At 41.0% G+C, this 15,198-nt stretch overlaps 1 protein-coding gene across 1 annotated transcript in view; it reads left to right on the top strand.

Moving 5' to 3' along the window:
- The window catches only part of sptlc2a (serine palmitoyltransferase, long chain base subunit 2a), a 130,846-nt gene that overhangs the window by 37,575 nt on the left and 78,073 nt on the right, over nucleotides 1-15,198 (top strand). The window contains exons 3-5 of the mRNA XM_052012930.1: nucleotides 2,530-2,684; nucleotides 8,162-8,310; nucleotides 12,610-12,734. Coding sequence (XP_051868890.1) covers nucleotides 2,530-2,684; nucleotides 8,162-8,310; nucleotides 12,610-12,734 — 429 coding nt within the window. The remainder of the gene's footprint in view (nucleotides 1-2,529; nucleotides 2,685-8,161; nucleotides 8,311-12,609; nucleotides 12,735-15,198) is intronic.

Raw genomic sequence — 15,198 nt, 5'->3', positions numbered from 1 at the left:
GCTTGCTCCTTTTATCCTGTATACTGAACTAAGTCAGGGACGCAGGAGCTACCATACCCAGCATATTAGCCTTTCAAATCCTTGCATCATGATTTGATTATCCCTAGTTATTTCTGTCCATGAGATGCTATTGTGAGATTTGAAGGAACAGTAGGCCAGTTGATCTTTCTTGAATTCTTGTACTATTAATCATAGAGCAATACCGCACGATTACAGGCCCTTCGGCCCAACCAGTCTATACCGACCGCAAGGTCCACCCAGCTAGTCCCAATTTCCCATCAAGCTGTGGTTGAAGACAATTTTTTTATTCCAGCTGTGTCCTCCCATAACCACTCTAAAATAAATTGGAGCCACTACTTGATACATGTTGCAGTCTGCTGAGGGGGTTTGGACACGAAGACCTTGTGTAAACCAAAATATTACAGGTCTAATGTGGGCAATTGGCTGATCAAAATTGGCAATGGTATTCCTGATCCAAATACTTTTAAGTGGCCTACTGTCATTTAGACTAATTGAATGTCTTATTTTGCTAGTTTTGCAACCCAGTTTCAAGATAAAAATCAATACTGGTCATTTTGTCCTCCTGTTGCTGAATCATCTCATCTGAGTACAATCTTGGAATAGTAGGCGCCTCTTTGTGGAACATCCATGCAGAGTTATGACATCGGGTCGCTAACTTAGTCTGTGAATTTAATTAGGCATTTATCATTTTAACATCTGCTTCAATTTATTCAGTAGGTTTGAAGCCAAACTGTTTGCACAGTGGTATTTCAAATTCTGCTAGACTAGAATGGCAAATTTCTTTGAAGGAGAGGATTTTTATGGCTGTTTGGTCATTTAAAGGTCATTTATTTTATCTGTAATTCTTGAATCTAAGATCCTCAGCTGGGATTTAGAGTTCATTCCTGATCAATATTGGATGTCAAATCAAGTAACTTGCCCACTGTTACTGTGCCATATGCTTAAAATAGCTGTGGTGTTCCACATTCCAAAAAAAAATTCGGTGTTTTGGCAATACACGAAGGAATAAGGGAGTTTTTTTCTCTATTTTATATACACATTGTGTAATGGAAGTGACTCAGTCTAGCTTGGTATCAGTTCTTGAGTCACAAATCTCATCAGTGCACTGTTAAGACCATAGAAAGCAATTGTTGATTACCTCTTGGTTGTTCAAAAACTATTACATATGCACATTGGACCTTAAGCAGTTAAGAGGATGCATTGTACTTTGACTGTCTTTGCAAGAGGTTTTGACCTTGGGAACAAGGAAGTCTTAAGGTATAGTAGGTTTCGGTGAGACCACACTTGCAGTATTGGTCTCCTTACCTAAGGATATACTTGCTGTAGGAGTGCAGCAAAAATTCATCAGATTGATTTCATGGATGGTAGGACTGTTGTATAAGGAGAGAGTGGCCTATGTTCAGAAGAATGAAGGGATATCCTTGAAATGTACAAAATTCTGAAGGGATTTAACAGACTAGACATGGAGACCTGTTTTCCCTGGCTGGGGGATCTAGAATGAGAGGTCAGTCTCTGGGTGAAGGATAAGACATTTAGGCCGAAGTGAAATTTCTTCACTCCAAAGATGAACCTGTGAAACCACAGAAGGTAGAGGTCTGGTTGAATATATTTAAGGTGCATAAATGATTCACATGGCATCATGGACATTTGGGAGAGCAGAGCTGTGGGATTGATGATCAGCTGGGATATTGAATGCCTGGCAGACTCAAGGGGCCAAATGGCCTGCTTCTGCTCCCATTTACTATGTTTCTATTTTCTAAATGTGGGGGGAACACTAGGTTTTTTAATGGAGAGAATATTGGGAATATTTTCTCATCAGTGACTTTGAGGCTATCTTGACCAAGTATCAACATGGGCAGACAGTGCAGTGCTGAAAATGGAATGTATGCTTTAGAATCCATTCAAGTATTGGATGCTGCCTTCATAGTTTCTTGGTGGGCAGGCTCCTTAATCGCTGTTTGATGTGATAGATGTGAAAAGTTTTAATAGGAAGAAAAATGAGAGATTCCACCAGGATAGAAATCTTGAAACAATTGGTACGACTCCCAATCAATTGAGGTCAAGTGTTTCTTCCTAAACTAATTTTTAAATGTGATTATTTACTTGATATTTTGTGAATAAAATTGGATCTCTTGTAGGATTTTGGTAATGTGATGGACAGTGATTCTAGATTTGTTTCCATTTGTTGTGGAGGATAGACAACACATGCATAGGACAGCAGAATATTTCAACCTTGAGTCTTCAGAAAAGAATGAAGTGGTTTGAATCTAATTCATGCTCAATTTCCAAGTCATGGTATAAAACCTTGTTAAGATTTCTCTTAATTGTACTTGTTCCATAACCACCAAGTAAACACTATATCAATTTTACCAACTGGAGCTTAGTTTAGTTTAACTTATAACCGCATTTAAGTGAAATATTTTAATTTGTAAGAGTGATTTTTGGCACCCTTAATTCTGATCTGTAAAAGAGTTGCCCTTGAAATAATTTGAAATTCTTCCTCTGTAGGACTTTGTACCTTTGTATCAAGACTTTGAAAATTTCTACACCAGAAATCTGTACATGAGAATTCGAGACAGCTGGAACCGGCCCATCTGCAGTGTCCCTGGAGCAAAGTTTGACGTAATGGAGAGGGTCTCCTATGACTATAACTGGACATTCAAGTGAGTCACTCACCCCATATTTGACTAATTTTCTTTAGAGATGGTGAATTGACACAGCTGAAGGTTGTGAAGGTGGGGTCCTATAATCTTTGAGAAGCAGGCAGACACTTTTAAGAATGCAATATGATGGTGCTTAAGCCCAAGAGCAATGACACTAGAATGCATTCCACTTCTTTAATACCTCCACCCATTTAATATTTTTCACCTTAATGGGGGTAAGCATGGATAATTCCGATGCTTTAGTGCTTGCTTTTTGTTATCAAGATCTGGCCGTAATAGATCTCCAGTTTCAGGTTGCACGTGATAGCTTATCAAAAGCAGCAAATATTCTGGGTTATAGTGAGGGTATGATGGAAATGGGAAGAAAAATATATACTGTTACCATCTAAGATGTGACCTGCTTTGGTTATGAACCAAAGGTTGAAGAGGAAATAAAACTTATTCCTGCATTTATATAAAAAAAACTATAGAAATTTACTTGGATATGACCACCTCTATTTGTTTAATGTAGGAAACATGTCAACTGCCCTTTAGGGGCACATGGGGAAATCAAGTGTTCCAAACCAAAGCTCAGGAAGAGTGACTAAAGCTGGGTAAAAGGGTTTTGCTGAGCAGGATTTGTATTTGAGATCAGTGTGTTCAATTAGGCCAGTTTCTCAGCAAATGTTTTCATGTGGATGGCAATAGAAACACAGGGATTTCTCACTTAGGTCTCAACTTCTGGAACAGAACATTCCAGTTGGAACCCTTGGTTATGCAGAGGTGTCAACAATGGGAAGATTAATCCTGCGGTGATGAAATAGGATTATTTAAAATGGCGGATACAGACAAACTGCCTCACTTCGTAGGAAATCCAGAAGAAGGGAACATTATCTTGAAATTGGAGTTTGGCCATTTAGCTAGGAAGACACTTTCCACAAAAGGGGTAATGAAAATTTGGTACTGGTTCCCTGATGTGCTTGGACAATTAAAATGTTCAAAGCATTGATTTTTGTCAAAAAGTGTTTGGGAATGGGGAGCAAGTCAAATGAATGGAATAGATGGTACAGATTAGTTTAATTTAAACTGAATGGTATGACATGCATGAGTGGTGTGAAGATTCTACTCCCACAACCCTAGAACTCTTCAGTGTATAAAGGCACATGCACAGAGGTAAAAGCAGATAAAGAATTTGGGTATAGATATGGCTCCTTGAATTAACCAGTGTAAATGGTATTTCCTGTCTCTCGCCCAACCCCATGACCAAGATAAATTTTGCTATAGAATTGTTACAACACAAAGGGTCGTTCACCCCATTGAGCCTCTGTTAGCCAGCAGTGGAGCAATCCCATCAGTCCCATTCCCATTTTCTATCCATAGAGCCCTATAAATTATTTTCAATTGTGTATCTGTTTTTATTTTGAAACGCTGATTTGTTTCCAACATCCTTGTAAGGGAGCACATTCTTTGTTCAATCTTTTTTATTAAATTTCAAATTAATATACATACTAGTAATTATACATGATATAAAAAGATTCGGATTACAATAACAGTTAACGTATACAAACAGTAAAATATGTAATCTGAACCTCCCAATCTCTTAATAATTGAACAATAAAAAGATTTAAAAGAAATTTGATTATATGAGGAAAAAACCCAAACTTAAAGTAACAAAACAAAATGAATGGTAATAGTAAACAAAAACTAACCAAGAACTAAGCAAAAATTGGGCTGTTGTATTTCATCGATTTAAAAAAAAATTATTGTCGTTAACTCTGCTCTTCTATATTCAAATAAAGTTATTGAGAAGGGTTCGGAAAAGGTCAGCTTACATCACATGAAAATACTGGATAAATGAGCTTCAAGTTTCTTCAAAATTAACCGAAGGATCAATAGTGCCACTTCTAATTTTTTCTAAGTTTAAACATGTTATAGTTTGGGAAAACCCTTGGAATGTAGTAGGAGGTTTAGGATATTTCCATTTAAAAGAATGGATCTCCTGGCTATTAATGTAGCAAATGGAATCATACGACAAACTGAGGCAGATAAATAACCAGAATCCATCATTGGTAACCCAAAAATTGCAGTAATAGAATGTGGTTGTAAATCAATATTCAATACCACTGAAATGATATCAAAAATGTCTTTCCAATATTCTTCCAATAGAGGGCAGGACCAAAAACGTGTCAGGGAAGCCACCTCAATTACATCTATCACAGATAGGATTTATGTTTATAAAAACGAGCTAGCTTATCCTTAGACATATGGGTCCTATGAACCACTCTAAACTGTATTAGAGAGTGTCTAGCACACATTGAAGAGGTATTAACTAATTGGAGAATTTTCTTCCATGTCTCTATAGGTAGAGGTATCTGAATTTCTTTCCCATTCATTCTTAATTTTATCTGATTTCCCTAAATGTATCCTAAATGTATTTTCATAATCAAGTCAGAAATTATTCTAGATCTTAACTATTCTCTGGGTAAGAAAGCTTTCCATCACATCCCCATTTACCTCTTTGGGTGGGGGGGGGGGGGGGCGGTGGTGAGCAATGAAGGATCTGCCATTTATAACTGAGATGTGAAGAAATTTCATTATATAGAGGGTTGCAAATTTTGGAATTTTACCTTTATAAGGCTATGTATGCATGATTGGCACAAGAGAATTTGCAGATGTTCCAGATTCCAGCAACACAATGCTGGAGGAACCTAGCAGGTCAAGCAGCATCTATGGAGAGAAATAAACATTCAATATTTCAGGTAGAGACCCTTCAGGACTGGAAAAGGAGAGCAGAAGCCAGAATAAGGATGTCGGGAGGGGGAAGAGTACATGCAGGTGGGGGGGGGGGGGGGAGAACTAAGAAGCCGAGAGGTGATAAGTAGAAGAGGCAAAGGGCTGGAGGAGGAATCTGGTAGGGGAGAGCAGTGGACCATGGATTAAAGGGAAGGAGGTGGGGAATAGATGGGCAGGTCATGAGGGTGGGGGAAAGGGGCCATGGGAATGAGGGAAGACAAAGGAGGAAAAAGTGGGGGAGAAGAGGGGAGGGGTTATTGGAAGTTAGAGAAATCTGAGGCCATCAGGTTGGAGACAACCAAGGCAAAATGAGGTGGTGTTCCTCCAACTTACGTCTGCCCTCAATGTGGCAGTAGAGGTGGCCATGGATAGACATGTTGGTGTGAGAGTGGGATGTGGAATTGAACTGGATGGTCACCAGGAGATCCTCGCTTTTGTGGCAGTTGGAATGAAGGTGCTCGATGAAGCGGTCACCCAATCTGCATCGGGTCTCACCTATGTGGAGGAGGCTGCACCGATGCAATACATGACACCCTTGGATTCACAGGTGACATGCTGCCTCACCTGGAAGGAGTGTCTAGGGCCCTGAATGGTGGTGAGGAAGGTGTAGGGGCAAGTGTAGCACTTAGTGCAGTTGCAGGTAGAAGTGCCGGGAGGGTCATCTGCGGAGAGGGATGAGTGGACAAGGGAGAGAGCAATCCCTACGGAAAGCAAAGGGAGTGGGGGAGACGAGGGGAAGATGTGCCTAATGGTGGGATCCCGTTGGAGGTTGCAGAGAATGATGTATTGGATGCGGAGGCTCGTGCGGTGGTAGGTGAGGATGAGGGGAACTCTATCCCTGTTATGTCATGAGGGTGGGGTGAGGTCAGACGTGGGAAATAGAGGAGATGTGGGTGAGGGCAGCATCTGGTGCTCCTGGTGCAGCCTCCTCTACATAGGTGAGGCCCGATGCAGATCGGGTGACTGCTTCATTGAGCACCTTTCTATTGTCTGTCACAAAAGCAAGGATCTCCTGGTGGCCATTCACTTCAATTCCACATCCCACTCCCATACTGACATGTCTATCCACGGCCGCCTCTACTGCCACGTTGAGGCCAGACGTAGGTTGGAGGAACAGCACCTCATATTTTGCCTTGGTTGTCTCCAACCTGACAGCCTTAACATCAATTTCTATTACTTGTAACCCCTCCCCTCTTCTTTCTCTTCCCCTACCCCACCCCCCCCCCCCCCCTTTTTTCCTCCTTTGTCTCCCCTCATTCCTGTGGCCCCCTTCTCTTTCCCTTTCCTCAGCCCTCATGACCTGCCCATCTATTCCCACCTCCTTCCCTTTATCCCTTGGTCCACTGCCCTCTCCTGTTGGATTCCTCCTCCTCCAGCCCTTTGCCTCTTCTATCACCTCTCAGCTTCTTACCTCTGTCCTCCCCCACCACCCCTTCCTATTTCTCCCTCTCACCTGGATTTGCCTATCACTTGCCTGCATGTACTCCTCCCCCTCCCCTGACCACCTTACTCTGCCTTCTGCCCTCTTCCTTTCCAGCCCTGATGAAGGGTCTTGACTCAAAACATCGACTGTTTATCTCCCTCCATAGACACTGACCTGCTGAGTTCCTCTGGCATTTTGTGTGTGATGCATGATTGGCAGTAGGTTTTCTTGCGCAGTACCTGAGACTTTAGGGATCTGGATTAGCTTTGATTCCCAGGGCAGCTGCTGCTCGTCTAGAAACCACCAGGCCATCATCTCTCCTGTTGGATAGGACTTGACCTTGGGATAGTAATGGAAGAGTCTACAGTCTTGGCTGAAAGCTGTGATTAAAAAGAATGACTGACTTCTTATTGACCAGTTTGTGGGTCAGTGAATTCCAATTTTAGTTTCAGCCACCAAAACATTTATAGGATGATTTTGTAAATTTGCCTGAGCATGGTGGGCCTTTGCTAGGTGTGAATTTGGTGCTGTAGCAAAGCTAAGATGCTTTAACTGGTTTTGCCCTTATGGTTTCTCATGGTGGTTATGGTGCAACTGAGTGGCTTGTTATGTCATTCCATGGATAGTTAAGTCTATCATATCTCTGGAATTCCCCATCAAGTAATCAGGATAAGTATGACATGCTCATTTCAGTCCTTTACATTATTACTGGGATTAGCTTTTTATTTGCAATTTATTTAATCCATTAATTTAAATTCCTCATCTGTGATGGAATTAAGCTTGTGCCTCTTGAGTTAAGACTTCACAAACATAACCATTATGCTACTGCAACATTGAATTTTTATTGCTCTGCTATTGATGGCTGTGCTATCAATTGACCTGGCCCAAGCTCTGGAATTCCCTGTCTAAAATTCATGAGTGTTTCCTCTAAATTACTGCTTCAAACTTGTGATTGTCAGATTTAATAGGTGCTCTTGCAAAAGTACCTTGGGTTGTTTTATCACATTAAAGATATTATGTAAATGCTGCTTTTGATTTATCTTTGGACCAGAAACCAAAGATCAGTGTTAAACATTAACCATTAATAAAATTTAAGTTTCATAAATTGATATTCAAAATTACTGAAAAATAACAATGTGAAATAATGTTACTTGCCTGATATATCACTTGTACAATCTCTCAGTAAGTGCCAATTTTGATATTTTTGTGCTGACAGTGATTGACTTCTTAAAAATGTAGCTTTGCTAGATAATAGTGTAATAAATGCACATTTATTGAATAGGTTTACTGGCACAATCATCAAAGATGTCCTCAACATGGGTTCATACAATTACTTGGGCTTTGCTGAACGCCATGGCTTCTGTGCTGATGCAGCAACCAAAGCAACTATCCAGTACGGAGTTGGTATTTGTAGCACGCGCCAAGAGATTGGTGAGTCACAATATTCCACAAATCCACCCAGCTTTTAACCTGGTTTTAAGATGAGTAACAACTCATTAAGCACATTTAGTGACGACGTTAATTATACAATGAGTGAAAAAGCATTTCGGATATAGCTTGATAAATACTGTTTGTAAAGACAGATTCTCCACACATCATTCAGCTGTCTAATGAAATCTTATGGTAACTTATATAAAGCATGCTGAGTTCAAATAGCTGGCTGCTTGTGTGTGGAGTGAAGGGAAAGTTTACGTATTTGTCCTTGGTATGTGGACATTGTTGGCATTTATCATCCACTCCTTTTTTTGCCCATGAACTGGTTAGTTAAGAAGCAGTTAAGAGTCAGACACTTTGGTGAGTCTGAGTTTCGTAGACCAGATCAGGTAAGGACGACGTATTCCCTGAAGGACTTTGGTAAACCAAATAGTGTTTTTTCAATAATCTAATGACATGGTTACAGTTACTGAGACCAGCACTTGTCGTTCAGATCTTTTAAATTTTTCAGCTGCTATAGTGGAATTAAGACTTGTGCCCTTGGGTCATTGGTCCAGAATTCTGACTGCTAATCTAGTAAATTTAACCACTACACATGTAACACTTGAAGTTCTATCTACCTGTTATCTTTGAATATTTAAATAGCAAATATAGAATGGAGATGGCAGCAAACAGTTATTTGCAGTCTAAATATTGTGGCCACGTAGGAAGCGTGATAAGAAATTATTGGAAAAAAGCATAAACTACAAGAAACCTTTTCTGACTGTGGTTCCAAGCTTTGACTCTTATTTGGTAAGTTAAATGTAAATCTGCATGACAGTGCATTCCAATGTAGGATGGAGGGGTAGACTGTTACCACTTCTTGGTTGTGTGGTGCTGGTATTTCAAAATCACAACTGTTCATAATAACTTGAAATGCCATTATAGTCCTACATGAGCAAATCACGTAGAAGCCACAGCCAAGAAAGCTCACCAGTGCCTCTACTTCCTCAGGAGGCTAAAATAATTTGGTTTGTCCCCTTTGACTCTCACCAAGTTTTACCGATGCACCATGGAAAGCTTCCTATCTGGATGTATCATGGCTTGGTATGGCAACTGCTCTGCCCAGGACCGCAAGAAACTGCAGAGAGTTGTGGACACAGCCCAGTGCATTACGGACACCTGCCTCCCCTCCTTTGTCTTTACCTCTTGCTGTCTTGGTGAAGCAGCCAGCATAATCAAAGACCCCACCCACCTGGGACATTCTCTCTTCTCTCCTCTTCCATCAGGTAGAAGATACAGGAGCCTGAAGGCACGTACCACCAGACTTAAGGACAGATTCTACCCCACTGTGATAAGACGATTGAACAGTTCCCTCATACGATGAGATGGACTATGACCTCATGATCTACCTTGTGACCTCACACCTTATTGCACTGCACTTTCTCTGTAGCTGTGACACTTTGTACTGTTATTGTTTTTACCCGTACTACATCAATGCACTCTACTGACTCAATGTAACTGCACCGTGTAATGAATTGACCTGTACGATCAGTTTGTAAGACAAGCTTTTCGCTGTTCGTCAGTACAAGTGACAATAATAAACCAATACCAATGTAAGCATTTTCTGAGACTTTTGAATACACAGCTTAGTGGCACTGCTAATAGAGCTGCTGCCTTAGTGCCAGAGACCCAGGCTCAATCCTGACCTCGAATACTGTCTCTGTGAAGTTTGTACATTCTCCCTCTGTGGGTTTTCTCTGGATGTTGTAGTTATACATCATAGAAATAGGTCCTTCAGCCCAACTTGTCCATGGTGACCAAGGTGCCTTCCTGAACTACTCCCATTTGCCTGCATTTGGCCCATATCAGTCAACCTTTCCTATCCATGAACCTGCCCAAACATCTTTCAAATATTGTAATTATACCTGCTTCTTCCACTTCCTTTGGCAGCTTGTTCCATATACTCACCACCCTCTTTGTATTAAGAACTTGCCCATTGGGTCATCTTTAAATCTTTCCCCCCTCACCTTAAAGCTGCGCCCTCTAGTTTTATATTCCCCTACCCTGGGGCATAAAGGTTGTGACCATCCACCTTGTCTATGCCCATCATGATTTTATAAACCACTATATGGTCACTCCTTGGCCCCCTTCACTCCAGGGGAAATGGTCCCAGTCTCTCCTCCTCAGACCTGTTTGATGAAGACAATCATGGCATATGCTGTCTTCATCACCTTGTCTACCTGTATTGCCACTTGTGCTCTAGTTTACTCCCACATGCCAAAGAGATGCAGGTTAGTTAGCTACTGAACATCACCCCTAATGTGTAGGTGAACAGTAGAATCTGGGTGGAGTTGATGATGTGAGAAGAATAAAAAGGATTAATGTAGGATTAGTGTAACTAGATGGTTGGTGGTCAGTGCAGACTTGATGGGCTGAAGAGCCTGTTTCCATGCTTCATTTCTCTAAAAACTTTTTCCAGGGATGCAAGATGAGATGATGACACGGTAGCATAGTGGTTAGCACGATGCTTTACAGCGCCAGCAACCTGGGTTCAAATCCGGCCACTGTCTGTAAGGAGTTTGTACATTTTCCCCTTGTCTGTGTGGGTTTCCTCCGGGTGCTCTGGTTTCCTCCCACGTTCCAAAGACATACAGGTTAGGAAGTTATGGGCATGCTATGTTGGCGCCGGAAGCGTGGCGACACTTGTGGGCTGCCCCCCAAAAATCACTACGCAAGGGATGTATTTTACTGTGTTTCAATGTATGTGTGACTAAAAGATCTTATCTTATTAAATGCAAGAGGTTCTGGTTGACAGCTTGAGGAATACTGTTCAGGAATTAAATGATGGAAGCAGAGATTGCATCTCCTTAGAGTGCTAGGGATATGGGTGCAGGCCCACAGGAATGGGGAATGCTGTGCCAGATAAATAAGCTAATTTAGTAAGCGATCTTTGTTTTACTGAACAAATGTTTGTGCTGTGAACAGTCCCAAATAACGGGAGTGGCTGTTTAGTGAAATTGGAGTGTTTGTGTTTTCTAGAAATTCTAGATGGACGCAGTTCAAACCAAAACTTTGTTCCACAGTGACAAAGATATGGGTAAATTCCCAGGGCGTGCACAGTACCCATGTAATTCCATTTCTTGCAGTTAATAGGGCAGTTAAATCATTTTTTGTACCATACTCATTGGTAGTTAATGAGAGCTTGAAGACACGACATGTGATTTGTTCATGTCTGGTAAATGCATTCCAGCTGTTTCCTGTATTTTGTTGTTTTTGGGAATCTGGAGAATAATTGTTTTCTTAAATCCATATATCTGTGCCATACATGAAGTCCTTCCATCTTTGTAGTCTGTGATGTTTAAATTGAAGCCTTGGTTGACCAGTGTAAAACTGTATTCCATCTTTGCTGCTGTGAAAGTGACACAAGTTAATCTCATGCATGACTTTTGGAAGTGTTATGGACTCAGTGAAAGTCCCTTTAAGATAGAGAGTGTGTGTGTATGTGTGTGTGGGGCGTGCTTACGTCAATAGAAGATAAAGGACGTAATGACGTTGTTGAAGAAGGCAGAAGAAGAAGAAAGAGAGAGAGAGAAGGGAGAGAGACACCAGCCTGCTTGTTTTCTCTATCGATGGATGAGAAACAATAACTGTGTTTGCCACTGAAATCCATGTATGGAAGTTGGAAGTAATCCGGTGGAGTTCACTTTGTTGCTGACCTGTAGAAGGAAACAGGTATTTGTATGTGGACGACCACGGTTCGGATGCTTTTCGGGGTGAGGAAGTCACTACCGAGTAAACACTGAAGTGTCGTTTGGGTTCCATCGTGGAACATTTGGATTTTGTATGTACTCTCTCTATGTTTTTCTACATCTACATCTTATCTTCAGACAACGGTGGTTGTTGAAGAAGCCCTTGCTCATGTTTCACCTTATGGCTTGCGGAACTGAACTTTAAGAACCATTCCGGAACTGGGAGTTTTGGACTTTGTCACACACACACACGAAGAGTTTAGTTTTGGGGTTAACGTTCGAGGTTTAACATTCTTGAATTCTAACATACTAACATTTTTACTTTTATTTTACGTATTATCAATAGTAGTGATTAATAAAATAGTTTTTAACACTGAATCATGCTCAGTGTGTTTCTTTTGTTGCTGGTTCGTGACAAAAGAAACTAGCACTTCACATGTTCAACCTCCTCATTGTACCTGTTTGAAATTTATCCCAAAAAGGCTGTGATCATAAAATAGAGCACATTGTAGATAATGCAGGGCAGGAAATTTTCAATTCTTAAAATGCTCAAATCTGTTCACAGGTAACCTTGATAAACATGAAGAGCTGGAAAAATTGGTGGCTCGGTTCCTGGGAGTTGAAGCAGCTATGGCGTTTGGAATGGGATTTGCAACGAACTCCATGAATATTCCTGCTCTTGTTGGCAAGGTTTGTTAAGTAAAACTTCCCTAACTCTACCTTCACCCCAACTTTCCCTGAAGACTGCAGTTTGTATTGTAGTATTATAACACAAGAAATGAAGACCTGATATCTTGCCAAACAATGTCAGTCTGGTGATTGATGTAGACAATTCGACTGTAAACAAAGTCAAGCCTTGATTTCTTTTTAACTTTCATCCTCTTACCCAGAAAAACACAAGGACTTCAGCTGTGGATCAATGGTTATATGATGCTATGTGGCTGTGCTGCTGCAAGTCAGTTTTTCATTGCACCTGTGCATAATGAACGTGCATATGACAAACTTGACTTTGATCCCTTTTCTACAGCTAGTGTTGTAAGTAATAAGATGCAAAGAAGTGCAAACATAAAACAGGATCTTGGAGTGCAGGTTTATTTCTTTGAAGGTAGCAGGACCAGTGGATAAAATGTTTAAACTTGTAGGATGTTTGCTTTAATTGGCTGAGGTATAGTTTGGGAAAGTTGAGCTAAAATTGTACAAAACATTAGCTGGGTCACAGCTGCATACATTTCTGGTCATCACACAGGAAGGATGTGTTAGGGACAGGAGGTCTGCATGGGTTTCTTCCGGGTGCTCCAGTTTCCTCCCACATTCCAAAGACATACGGATTAGGAGGTTGTGAGCATGCTGAGTTGGCACTGGAAGTGTGGCGACACTTGTGGGCTGCCCCCAGAACACTCTACACAAAAGATGTATTTCACTGTGTTTCGATGTACACATGACTAATAATAGCTTATAGGGACGTGGGTGGGGATTATCTTTGATTATGGCCAGGCAAGTGTTGTTTACTTCGAAACAAAGGAAACAAAGCAGGAAGTTCATTGTGTGGCCTGGACGAGGTGAATAGGAAGGGTGTATTTCCCCTAGAAGGGAGGCCGGTAAGGGGAGGGGTTGGGGGGGCATGTAGTTAAGTTAATTGATGGAAAGATGAGGTGGTATTTCTGAAAGTGAGTTTTTTCCACTCAAAGTAGTGGACGCAAAAACTCACTACATTTAAAGTACCTGGAATGCAACTTAAAAGGCTGTGGACTAAGCCAGGATGTGAAATTAAGGTAAAGAAGTTCCTTTTTCTCCCCATGGACATGGTCCAAGGAGCACCCTCTACCATAAATTTCCATGATTTCTCTTGAGTAGTTCCAAGTTTGTCCCACTCCTGCACATACTTAAATGAAAAAGAAAATGTCGAACACGTTCAGGAGGTCAGGCAGTGTCTGGAAAAAGGAACAGTTAACATTTAGGGTTGAAAATTCTACCTGAAGATTTTATGGCTATTGTGCTGCCTATATAATACTTATTAGTCACGTGTACATCGAAACGCAGTGAAATGTCTCTTTGCATTACTTGAGAATGTGTTGGGGGCAGCCCACAAGTCTTGGCACTCTGTCACCAACATAGCATGCCTACAACTCCTAACCTATACGTCTTTGGAATGTGGGAGGAAACCGTAGCACCCAGAGGAAACCCACACAGACATGGGGAGAACGTACAAACTCCTGACAGAGCGGCAGGAATTGAACCTGGGTCGCTGATGCTGCAATAACGTAATCTCCACACTGGACTCTTGACAGCTGCAGGAGAGCGCTACCATGTTAACACTTCTGTAGAATATAAACCCTACCAATTTTGTTTGGAGATGAGAAATGCAGATACATGTGTAATACTAAAGCGCACCCTTTCCTCTTCTAACCAACCTCAAAGTTCATTTGATCATTATGGAAGATGGATATCATTATAGATCCCAACAGATAACAGCCAATGCATCTGCAATCTCTGCAGCCGTTTTGAAGACTAGGATGCAGGCCATATGGATCAGGGGACATGTCATTCTTTAGTCCCATCAGTTTGCTCCATTTTTCCTCCAGTGATTGCTTTATGTTCCTCATTTGCTTTTCCCTTGATTGTTTGTGTTATTGGGAGGCTCCTAGTGTCTTCTACCATGCAGACTGATACAAGATTTGTTCAAAGTCTTCCCATTAGAAATTCTTCAGGCTTATTTGCTTAAAGGACTGATGTTTAAATTAACTGTGCTCTTTTTATCTACCTGTAGAAGCTTGCAGTTTGTGTTGCTTGTGCTCTTGTCTGTTTTCTGCCTTGTTTAAAAAGTCATTATTCAGTTTCTAAAATTTCCAATCTTCTAACCTACCATTAAGCTTTAACTTTTTACGCTTTTTCTTTCACCTTGCCATCCTTAACTTGGCCATAGATGAATCAACCTTCTCCTGGAACCTTTATTTCTCAATGGAATATATCTTTGAGCATTAAGAAATATTTCTTTAAATTACTCTGACAGTACAAAGTATGGAAGAGTTTATTGAAATCCATTTTGAGAGTAAAGTGTTGGTATTGCCAACATGTTCCATTACAGTTCATTCCCCATATTCCTGCTGTGAGCAGTTCTAATTGCCGTTTGAAAAGCTTTGAGCAAAGACGGTGC

This window comes from Pristis pectinata, chromosome 1 (assembly GCF_009764475.1).
Source record: "Pristis pectinata isolate sPriPec2 chromosome 1, sPriPec2.1.pri, whole genome shotgun sequence".
Lineage (NCBI taxonomy): Eukaryota > Metazoa > Chordata > Chondrichthyes > Rhinopristiformes > Pristidae > Pristis > Pristis pectinata.
This window is presented reverse-complemented; position numbering and strand designations above follow the sequence as displayed.